Genomic DNA, 12,150 nt, shown 5'->3' with positions numbered 1-12,150 from the left:
AGTCACTTTTCTTGTGAAACATCAAGTTGAAAGAACAACAACAAACAATAGTCATTCAGTTGTGGATATCTGGCAGACATTTTCTGGACCAAAACATCTAAGGAAAAAAACCTGCCAGTATTGGTTGCCAATGATAACACACAAGCTTCAAAATAAAAAAGTCATACTTCTGGAAAATCTGGAGGTGTTACATGAGCTTAAAAGCTTTATAACAGGGACACCTGGGTGGCTCAGTCAGTTAAGGGTCTGACTCTAGATTTCAGCTCAGGTCATGATCTCACAGTTCTGAGTCTGAGCTCCATGTCATGCACTGTGCTAACAGTGCAGAACCTGCCTGGGATTCTCTTTCCCTCTCCCTTTGCTCTTCCCCAGCTCTCTCAAAGTAAATAAACTTAAAAAAAAAAAAAAAAAAGTTTACTAATACTTCAAGACTCTCCTGATGAAAAATGGTAATATCAATGAATATAACCCTTTAATACTGCATAATGAAATGTGTCAACTGCATATTTAGTAAATTATTATTTTATTTTTAAATTTTTAAAAAATATTTTTGTGAGAGACAAAGACAGAGTGCAAGTGCAGGAGGGGCAGAGAGAGAGAGAGATGCAGAATCCGAATCAGGCTCCAGGCTCTGAGCCACCAGCACAAAGCCCAATGCGGTGCTTGAACTCACAAACTGTGAGATCATGACCTGAGCTGAAGTTGGATGCTTAATCAACTGAGCCACCCAGGTGCCCCTGTAAATTATTATTTTCTAAGTTATCAACACATGACTAAAAGATCCATTCCAAGTAAAAGACAGATTAGGGGCACCTGTGTGATTCAGCTGGTTGAGCATCTGACCCTTGATTTCGGCTCAGGTCATGATCCCAGGGTTGTGGGATCATGCCCTGTGTTGGGCTCAGCATGGAGCCTGCTTAAGATTCTCTCTCTCTTTGTTCCTCTCCCCGGCTCAGGCTCACTCTCTAAAATTTAAAAACAAAACCAAAAAACCAAAAACCAAAGTATAAGACAGACCAATGGGGTTTTCATTGTTGTTTTCTGAGTAAATAGCTTTAATGAAGTATAACAAAGAAAGCTACATATATTTGAAGAGGACAATTTGATATAGAGTGTACAATCTGATAATTTTTATATGTATACACACATACACATAAATATATAACCATTAAAGCATCACTACCATCAAGATACAAAACACATCCTTTTCCAGTTTCCTCTGCCTTTTGTGCTCCCTCCCTTACCATTTCCCTCCACCTAACCCCCAGCACTACCTGTCCCACCGCTTCTCTAAACAACCACATATGTGCATTTTGTCACTACAGATTAGTTTGCATTTTTCTAGAGTTTTACATTAGTGGAATCATATGTATGTATTTTAGTTTCTTACACAAATAATTTAAAAATCATCCATGTTGTTGCATGTATCAATAGTTCTAACTCTTTATTGCTGAGTGGTATTCCATTGTATGGACAGATCTATTCAGCTGTTGATTGAAATTAAGGTTGATTCTATCTGGCTATTACAAACAAAGCAGCTATGAACATTTGTGTAAAACTCTTTGTGTAAACATACAGTCCATTTTCTCTTGGATAAATATCTAGGAGTGGCTTAGCTAACTCGCAAGTATATGGTTAGCTTGTTAACAAATCACCAAATCGTTTACAGAAGTGGTTGTCACCATTTTACATTCCCATCAGGAAGATACAAGACTTCAAATTTCTATATATTCTTGCCAATACTTGGTATGATTTTTTTTTCTTTAAATGTTTATTTATTTATTGAGAAAGAGAGAGCAGGGGAGGGGCAGAGAGAGAGAGAAATTCTCAAGCAGGCTCCTCGCCATCAGCTTAGAGCCCAAACACTCAGACTCACAAACCGTGAGATCATGACCTGAGCCCAAATCAAGAGTCAAACGCTCAACTGATTGAGCCACCAGGCAGCCTGTACGATCTTTTAAATTTTACTCATTGCAATAGGATACAGTGGTAGCATACTATTTATAAATTTCCATTTCCCTAATGATTACTGCAATAGGGTATACTGATATTGTAGGGCTAGTAAATTTCCCTTTCCCTAATGGCTAATTCTATTAATTATTTTGCCATCAATATATCTTTCGTAGTGAGATGTCAGACAAATGTTTTGTCCCCATGGAGAAGGGAGCTTGTTTAACCTTTAATTGCTGAGTGTTGAGAGTTCCTTATATATTCTGGATAAAAGTCTATGTAATTTGAAGAAGTGAACTTTGTGCTTGCTTTGGCAGCACATATACTTAAGAAGTGACCTTTATGGTTTTCATGTGTTAAGTGTATTCTTTTATAGATTGTACTTTTGGTTTATAACTAAAATAGCAATGCCTAATCCAAAGTCACAGATATTCTCCTATACGTTTTATTGTTTTAGAATTTAGAGCTAGGACTACAGTCAATGTTCAGTGATTTATATATGTATTATGAGGTATGGATAGGAGTTTATGTTCTTTGCATACAGATATCCAAATGTTCAAACACCAAGACTATATACTCTCTCCACAGCACTGCCTTTGCATCGTATCAAAAATCAGTTGTCCTTATGAATGTGGGTTTATTTCTGAACTCGGTACGTATTACCATTGATGAATTTTTCTATTCTTATGTTAATACTACATTAATATTGTAGCTTTACTAGAAGTCTCACATTCATGTAGGTTTAGTCATCAAATTTTGTGTTCATTTCAATGATTTTCTCTATTGCTTTTTCAATTTTTATTTCATTGTAATTTGCTCTTTACTCTGATCTTTCTTCAGCTTTACTATCCATTTAACTTGTTATTCTTTTCTCTAGTTTTTTCAAGTAAATATTGAGATCACTGATTTGGGACCTTTCTGCTTTTCATTTACCAACTAATCCTTGAACAATGCAGGAAGGATAGGGGCCCTGATCCCCACATAGTCAAAAATGTATGACTTCTGACTCCCGCAAAATTGAATAGACCACCATTGACCAGAATCCTTACCAATAACCTAAACAGTTGATGAACATGTATTCTGTATGCTATTTGTATTATATACTATATTCTCACAACAAAGCAAGCTAGAAAAAAGACAATCTCTCCCTCTCCCTCTTCCCACCTCTCTCCCCTTCCCTCTCCCTCTCTCGAAGCCTGCTTGGTATTCTCTCTCTCTCTCTCTCTCTCTCTCTCTCTCTCTCTGCGCCCCTCCCCTCACACTGTCTCGGTCTCTCTCAAAATAAATAAATAAACTAAAAAAAAACCCAGCCTAAAATAATCCTCAAAAAAAACAGTTCTTGCTCAATTTTGATTGATTACTCTCCTTATTGTTGATGTTTTCCTGCCTCTTTACATGTCAATCTTTGATTGAAAATTAGGTATTGTTAAAGTTGACTTTTTTGGGTGCTAGATATTTTGTGATCTTATCAATTTTCTTGAGCTTTGCTGTGGGACACAATTTAGTTACAGGATCTTTCAGGTCTTGCTTTTCTTTTTGTTAGGTGGTTTGGGAGCAGTGTTCAGTCTAGGATTAACTATTCTCCACCACTGAAGCAAAAATTTCCTGACTATTCTACTTAGTGCCCATGAATTATAAGCTTCTCCACTATAGTTGTGAGAACAGACAAATTACTACCCCTCATGGGCACCAGGCAGCACTCTCTCTAATCTTTCAGATGGTTCTTTCCCCAACCTGAAGTAATCTCCTCACACATGTGCCCTGATCAGCACTCTGCTGAACACTTTAAGGGAAACTGCTACAGATCTCTAGAGTTCTCTGTGCAGTTCTCCCTTCTCTGGAATTCTGTCCAATACATTCTTTTTTATTTATTTATGTAATTTACTTTTTGAGAGAGAGAGCGAGAGAGCGAGGGAGCAAGCAAGCAGGGGAAGGACAGAGAGAGAGGGAGAGACAGAATCCGAAGGCAGACTCCAGGCTCTGAGCTAGCTATAAGCACAGAGCCCGACGTGGAGCTCGAACCCACAAACCATGACATCATGACCTGAGACGAAGTCAGATGCTCAACCGACTGAGCCACCCAGGCGCCCCTGTTCAATACATTCTAGCTACACTGATCTTCCTGGACACCCAAACACACTCTGCCAGACTCTACCTCAGTTCCTCCTCCCTATGTTACAGACTGAAAATTCTCTCAAGGCTATAAAGCTGAGGCAACCATATAGCTTATCTGTTTCTTATTTCTAAAGGACAGCTTTCATTTGCTGCCTCATGTCCAGAAAATGTTTTTTTTCTTTCCTTCTTTCTTTTTTATTGTTGCAGAAGAAATGGTTATCTCCTTATTACAACACCATAGCTAAAAATAGACATCTCCTACTACAACAACAAATTTTACTGCAGTACAGTAAAAGAAAATTCACTGATATGGTTCTAGATTCCCCATTAACATTACATTTAACAAACTGTAGCTTGTTCAACTTTGGTGTAATATCAAAATTCATACTTATCTAAACTAAATATTCCTCCTTAACAAAAAGTAGATTAGAGACTACCAAAAAATGGGGAGAAGAGAAGTTGCTGCTAATAGGTTTTTCCCTGGGGTAATATAAAAGTTCTGAAATTAGGTATCAGTAATAGTTACAGTACTCACTGAATATACTAAAAATCTACTGAATTGTACATTTATTTATATGGTCAATTTTATAGTATATGAATTGTATCTCATTTAAAAAAAAACACTTCTCCCAACTACCCATGATATTCAAAAATCTCTTAAGGCCAGATTTTAGTAAATGTATGGTCAAAGCAAGCACTGAGGCCAGATTTTAAACATATACTTCAACCAAAACAACTTATTGCAACAAAGTGAATATAGTAGCCAATGTGAGGATCCATTTGTCTTTTTTAAAGCTGTATGTTAAGAAATATCAAAAAAGACCAAAGAGTACAAGTTTTCTTACCAAATACTAGTTTGCTTTAGAATAATAGGTTACCTTTCACAAGAGTATTATTTATGTTAGTATACAATAGGTTTATTATTATTTTAAAGTGAACTTATAAAATTTTTTAAAGTTTTTTTTTCAGTTTTAATTTCTAACTTAGAAAATATCAGTTATAACTCATATTGAAAAGAAAAAAAACCTCTTGGGGCACCTTGGTAGCTCAGTCAGTTAAGCATCTGACTTGATTTTGGCAAAGGTCATGATCTTCTGGTTCTCGAGTTCAAGCCCCATGTCAGGCTCTGCACTGATGACAACACAGAATCTGCTTGGGATCCTCTCTCTCTCAAAAACAAAACAAAAGAATACCAGGCCTTCAAACATATACTGAATTTAAAAAATTTAATAAGAACAAAAACCAAAAAACCTCCTTGGGGTTCTCAATAAAAATTGAGAATATAAAGAGTCCAGGTGCCTTGGTGGCTTAGTCATTAAGCATCTGACTCTGATTCAGGTCATCATCTCATGGTTCATGAATTTAAGTCCCACATCGGGGAACTCAAGCCCCGCTTCAGGAGCTCTTCTTAGAATGAGCCCCACTTCTCTCTCTCTCCCACTCAAAAAAAGAGAAGAAATTTAGTACTTTTTTTTTTTACATTTATTTGCATTTTTATATTTATTTACATTTATTGAGAGACAGAGAAAGAGCACGAACGGGGTAGGCACAGAGAGAGAAGGAGATACAGAATCCGAAGCAAGCTGCAGGCTCTGAGCAAGCTGTCAGCACAGAGTCTGACGTGGGGCTCAAACCCACAAACCACGAGATCATGACCTGAGGCAAAGTCAGTGGCTCAACAGACCGAACCACCCAGGCACTCCCAAAATTTTTAATTAAAAAAAAAAAAAAAAAAAACTAGGTTAAAAAAAGAAAAAAGAAGAGTATAGAGTCCTGAGGCCATACAGTTTGAGAACTGCCAGTCTGTGATCTCACAATTCAGGAGTTTGAGCCCCAAATCAAGCTCACTGCTGTCAGCACAGAGCCCACTTCAGATCCTCTGTCTACCTCTCTCTTTGCCTCTCCCACCTGTGTGTGCTCTCCCTCTCTCTCAAAAATAAATAAACATTTAAAAAAAAAAAAAAAGGAAGTGAACTGCCAATGTGTGCCATACTATGCCAGGGATTCCATACCAGTATACATCTTAACAGACATAACAATACAGTAACTAACAAAAGTTAATAAAAAATCCTAAGAGGAATGTATATAAACACACACTAAAGTTGATGATTTAATTGCTTATCTTACTTGGAAGTTTCAGGCAAACCAGCTGACAGTTCCAGAAACACAGATAAGTAGTAACCACGAACAACTCCATTTCCATCCTTTAAAAAAGGAAGAAGAGTCAACTATAAATTAATAATTAAAAACGAAGAGATCTATACAAATATAAACTCTACATCAACTTAAATGTAAAAATTTAAGTGACAAGGAAACAAACAGATTAATATCTCATATTTGGACTGGGAAATACTTCTAAGATTAAAGCAGTAACAGAGATAATAAAAAGGCCAACAGATCTGAATCTCCCAAGAATTTAAATCTTTTGTACATTAAGAAAGAAAATGATGAATATACAAAGGCATTCAAACTAAGGAAACCGTCAACAACTATTATAAGAGTTAAGAATTCTAGGGGCACCTAGGTGGCTTCAGTTAAATGACTGACTTTCACTCATGATCTTGCAGTTCATGAGTTCAAACCCCATGTAGAGCTCTGTGCTGACAGCTCAGAGCCTAAAGCCTGCTTCAGATTCTGTGTTTCCCTTTCTCTCTGCCCCTCCCCTACTCACACTCTGTCTCTCTTTCTCTCCCTCAAAAATAAATAAAACATTAAAAAAATTGTTTTAAGTTAAGAATTCTAACATATAAAAAAGAGTTCTAATATACATAAAACTCTTAAATATCAGCTTCCATGAAAAGTAAACCACCAAAGAAAAATGTGAAAAATCCTCAACTTTTCTTGGTTGGAGACAAAAAAATATTTAAGACCAAAAATGAGTAAAACAGAAACAGGTAACACTTTATCTTGAAAGTACTTAAATGTAATTGCTATATAATGTCTATATGTTAGCATTCCATATAAAAGTCTGTCTGAAGATTAAGAAGTTGTTTAAATTTCTACTAGAGATTATTACAAAAATAGTAACTTCCCTATTTCTCTAGTATTTTGTTCATGTGTCTACCTTTCTTGAATTACTATCATTGTTGTAACTACATATATAAACCTTTTTCCCCAACCAGACTGTGTAGACTGAAGGAAGGATTCTTATTATCCATCTCCAGTGTCTATTGGGGTATTACTATAGAGGAGTACAAGTTCTAACTAACCCCTTCATTTCTAGGGTACTTTGCTCCAGAATGTCCTGAGGAAGCTTTCAGCGTTAAACGAGGTAATTGCTCAATAAACAGTAAAGAATAAATGAATCATCAGTTAAGTGAAAAAAAGAGACACAAAAAATTACATAGTGTATGATCCTATTACATGAAACTTTGAAAATGCAAAACTATAATGAGAAAAACAGATCAGTGTTTGCAGAGGGGCCAAGAAGGGAGAAATAAGAGATCAGCTTAAAAACAAATGAGAACTGGCGGCTTAACAAAAATCACAATGTGGTAGTAATTATTTGACTATATATATTTGTAGAATCTTGCCAAAATTAGTAAATTTTATTGAACATAAATTATATTCAATAATTCAATACATAAATTACATTCAATAATTCAATTTAAAAGTCAATCAATATCCTTGTTCAAATGGCCAGATTTTTTTTCTTCTTTTAAACTATGCTCCTAGAGGGGTGCCTGGGTGGCTCAGTCAGCTAAGCCTGATTGTTAGTTTTGGTTCAGGTCATGATCTCACAGTTTGTGAGTTTGAGCCTCGCATCAGGCTCTGCAATGACAGCATGGAGCCTGCTTGGGATTCTGTCTCTCTCTGTCTCTCTGACCCTCCCCTACTTGGTCTCTATCTCTTTCTCTCAAAAATAAACAAACTTTTTTTTAAAAAAATCTTTAAATTATGCTCCTAGAACTATTTCTCTGGAATAAATTAATAATAAAAATGAATAAACATTTCTTACTCCTGATCTTTATCAGCTAATATTAGAAAAATTTTTAATTTTATCTTTATCATAATTGTAAGAAAAATGTTTATCATCTTAACTACTTGCCAGCTGCACTTCCAACAAAATACTAGCTTTAAAATTTTTCAGTAAGCAGAGGATTACGGAAAGATCGCAGCAATGGCAACATAGTTTATGCAACTCTCTAAATCCAAACAGAAAACAAACAAAACACATAATTGGATAGAAAATTCAAAAGCTCACAAACAGTATTTACAACAAAACTAGATAAAAAGTTATCTCCACAATCCCCAAAGTGTAGGCAGATAATGATATATCTGTTACAAACATTAAGATCTGTATGATATATACATCTGTATGGGAGAAAACAGAGGGAAGCTAGGAGACATCTAATGAATTAGAAAACAGGAAAACCCACAAAATGGCAAAGAACTAGCCACTGAAAAGCCAAATACACAAGTGAAAATGGAATGAACTGCTCAACAGATTACGAACTGAGTACAAGGAGGACTAATATTATTAAAATGTCTGAGAATTAAATGCAGTCAAGTCATTCTAAACTCTAACCACTTATAAATTCTTATTCTTATTATAAATGAATGTATAGGGCTTTTCAAGATAACTCCCAAGATTACAAAGAAAGTGCTATAAGTGAAATAAAAGATAAACAGCAGAGAAATAATAAAAACAAAGGAAGAAGAAGGGCAGAGCCAGGACACCTCTCAGAAAGCAAAGCACCATAATTAATTTTGATTGCCTTATGACACTGGGTATCCACATGCAAATGAAACTGGGTCCCTAATTCATTACAAAAATTAATTCAAAATAGATAAAAGTTCTAAAAGTAAATTCTAAAACTATAAAACTCTTAAGAGAAAACATAAGAAAGAAGCTTTACAACATTAAATTTGGTAAAGATTTCCTGGGTATCAAACCAAAGGCAAAAACAGGTAAATTTAACTATATCAAAATTTAAAAACTTCTGTGCATCAAATGTTAAAAGAATAAAAAGAAACTTACAGAATAGAAGAGAATATATATAAATTATACATCTAATAAACATGTAACCCCTAGTACATAATAAATCATAACCCCTAGTAAGGGGTTAATATCCAGAATATATAAAGAACTTCTACAATTTAACACCAACAACAAAATTTTCAAATGGGCCAAGGACTTGAGTACACATTTCTCTGAACAAGATATGCAAATAGTCAATAGGCATAAGATGCTCAATATTACTAATCCTTAGGGAAATGCAAATAGGAACCAAACTACTACCTCACTCTCATCAGGATGCCTACTATCAGAGAAACAGAAAACAAGTACTGACAAAGACAGGGAGAAATTGGAACCTTGGGATGAGCACTGGGTGTTACATGTAGAGAATGAATCACTGGATTCTACTCCTGAAATTATTGCACTATATGCTAACTTGGATCTAAACTTTAAAAAAAAATATATATATATATAATAATTTTTTTAAAAAGGGTTCCTAAAGTGGAAGGAGACACAGGTGCAATATAAAGAGATTAAGTAAAACACTCTACAGTCTTGAATTTGAATTAAAAATGTAAGCACTGACTCCTAAGTTGTTTTATCTTTTAAAAAATATATATATCCAAAAAAACCCAATATTCAATTATATACCAATTTTTAAGTGTTCCTAAGTATATTTTCTCTGTTGAGATCCCTGGAGTTTATCTGATTCGATTTTATCCAAACTCCTACCCAGTTTTCTCAAATTATATTCTTTGGCTTAAAAACAAAATAACCACCATCAAAAAAAACCCCTCTATAATATATACCAATAATGAACTCTAATGTAAACCAGGACTTTGGGTAATAATGTGTCAATAGAAGCTCATCAACTATAACAAATGTACACCCTGGGGCAAGATATGTTGATAATGGGAGAGGATGTGCATATATGGGGTTAAGGGGTATACGGAACTCTCTAATTTTTACCCAATTTTGATGTTTAACTTAAAACTGCTCTAAAAAATAAAGTCTATTAAATAAATAAATAAATGCAGACGTCTCCTTTTTCAAACATCTACATATAATTATCTCTGTATTTCCTAGCTCTGTTCACTAAGAAGTTTAGAAACTGTGACCAACCTAGTAAAAAAGCATCCCTAGCACCCAGTTTAATCTTGAAATATCACTTCCCACTAAAAGGAATCAGGGCTCTTTGAATAAAATGGCTGATTCCAGGTGTGAAGTAAGAAATATACATGATGGGCCTAGAACAAGAAAGCTAACTCCTAAGAATCACTATTAGGAACTTGTAGGGTCAGAGCAAAGTGGCACAGAAGCTAACAAACATTACATATGTATTAACCCATGAGTTCATAATGACATTTTGAAAAACCTAATTGATCACTTCTAGAAAATTCTAAGGAAAACTGGTAAATAACAGGAAAAAATCCTATTTCTTCTTTATGAAGTATAACCGTGGGTAGCCAAATAACAGTGGGAAACATCTCTTAGAAGCATATCTTCATAAAAGTTATTACAACTAACAAATGAAAAGCAATAAAATGAGAACATCACTATTTTGCAACTCCCAATGATTTAACAGATGTAGGCAATGAGCATTAATACCTGCCAATAACACAACAAGAGATGCAACTAGACATGGAGTGATATACTCTTGCCATAGAAAGCAACTATCCATCTCTCATCATTCTACTGCATCCAGCAGCCAATTTGCAGAAAATTCCTAGGTCAAAGGAACATACTCAAATGCACCATGAATATGCTATATGCATACATGTATTTTTGATGACTTTCTGTATCAATAATTTATTTTTATTTAAAAACTTATTTCTAAAATAAGAATTTTAAACATTTCTTCTAAAGACAAATATCTTCCTAGAAGCAAGAAATAAAATTCAGTAATGTCAAGGTTTACACTGGTCATATTTAACTCATTTTTTTGGGTACACTTAGTAATATACCCTATAAAAAAACATAATATTGTCATTACTTTAATTCTTTACTCCACTAAGAAAAGTGAACCAGGGAGCATCTTTCTACCTGCTAGATGGGATGCTGCCTAATTCATGAACTGCTCAATAAAGTAAATAAAATTTTCAAATAAAAAAAAGTGAACCATTGAGCTACAGAACCCTGAAAGACCTTGGTTTCAAAACTTATTAGAAATATGAAAAACTTACTGGGTAAACTTTTAACCTCCAACAAAGTCCTGAAACTTGAAGTGGCGGACTGTAAACAGGGTCTGCTCGCTGGCGCAAAGTGCTGAAGTAAAAGAAAACCAACCAAATCCCAAAGTCAAAACTGTTGTGAAATATCAACAGGCAAAACCAAACACTAAGCGCACTTCATTTATGTTACTTATCTGCAGTCCTAAACAAGTAAATGAACGTGGTGAACAAGTCAAGATTCTACTGCATAAATTTATATATACTTACATTCCGAAATAAGGTTTAATGATACAGAAATATTCAGCAGTATCTTTTCAATTTCAAAATTATGACATTCAAGGGGAAAAAAAAAATAAAGAAAAATAAAACTAAGTGTCCTGAATTTAATTACCACTTCAACAAGCAATCTTTTGCTGTTAAAGAAAAGAAAAAACCAATGCACTTCTTCCTCACATCCCTGTAGTACAATTATCCTTTTCTAACATGGAAAAACTTAAGAAATGTGCTTAATCTTAACATATGCGGGGATATCCTCAGAAAATTTATATTTTAGCCAAAAAATGATCCCATAAGAAAAGAAAAACGGGGGCAGGGGGGGGAGGGGGCAGCTGTGTGGCTCAGTCGGTTAGGTGTAAAACTCTTGAATTTGGCTCAGGTCATGATCTCAGGGACATAAGATAAAGCCCTGTGTCAGGCTCTGTACTGAGCCTGGAGCCCCTTAAGATTCCCTCTCTGCTCCTCCCCTGCTTAGGTGCTCATGTGCTCTCGCTCTCTCTCTCAAAAGAAACAAAGAAAGAGAGAGAGAGAGAGAGAGAGAGAGAGAGAGAGGGAGAGGAAGAGAGGGAGGGAGGAAGGAAGGAAGGAAGGAAGGAGGGAAGGAAAGAACTGGTATTAATCCTCACAGTTTGACTTCATGGTTTGAGGTTATGGTTATAACCTCCTAGAATTTCTCTC

The 12,150-nt window shown here is 35.1% G+C and overlaps 1 protein-coding gene across 9 annotated transcripts in view; it reads right to left on the bottom strand.

The window, feature by feature from the left end:
* The window catches only part of TRIM37 (tripartite motif containing 37), a 131,173-nt gene that overhangs the window by 76,141 nt on the left and 42,882 nt on the right, over positions 1–12,150 (bottom strand). For all 9 annotated transcript variants that reach the window (XM_029929256.1, XM_029929259.1, XM_029929261.1 and 6 more), the window contains 2 exons: positions 11,209–11,290; positions 6,193–6,269 (listed from right to left, as the gene is read on the bottom strand). In XM_029929256.1, the coding sequence (XP_029785116.1) occupies positions 6,193–6,269; positions 11,209–11,290 (159 nt within the window). The remainder of the gene's footprint in view (positions 1–6,192; positions 6,270–11,208; positions 11,291–12,150) is intronic.

The sequence above is a fragment of the Suricata suricatta genome, chromosome 17, assembly GCF_006229205.1.
Source record: "Suricata suricatta isolate VVHF042 chromosome 17, meerkat_22Aug2017_6uvM2_HiC, whole genome shotgun sequence".
In the NCBI taxonomy this organism is placed as follows: domain Eukaryota; kingdom Metazoa; phylum Chordata; class Mammalia; order Carnivora; family Herpestidae; genus Suricata; species Suricata suricatta.
Note: the sequence above shows the minus strand (reverse complement) of the source record. Positions and strands in the feature narration are given on the sequence as shown.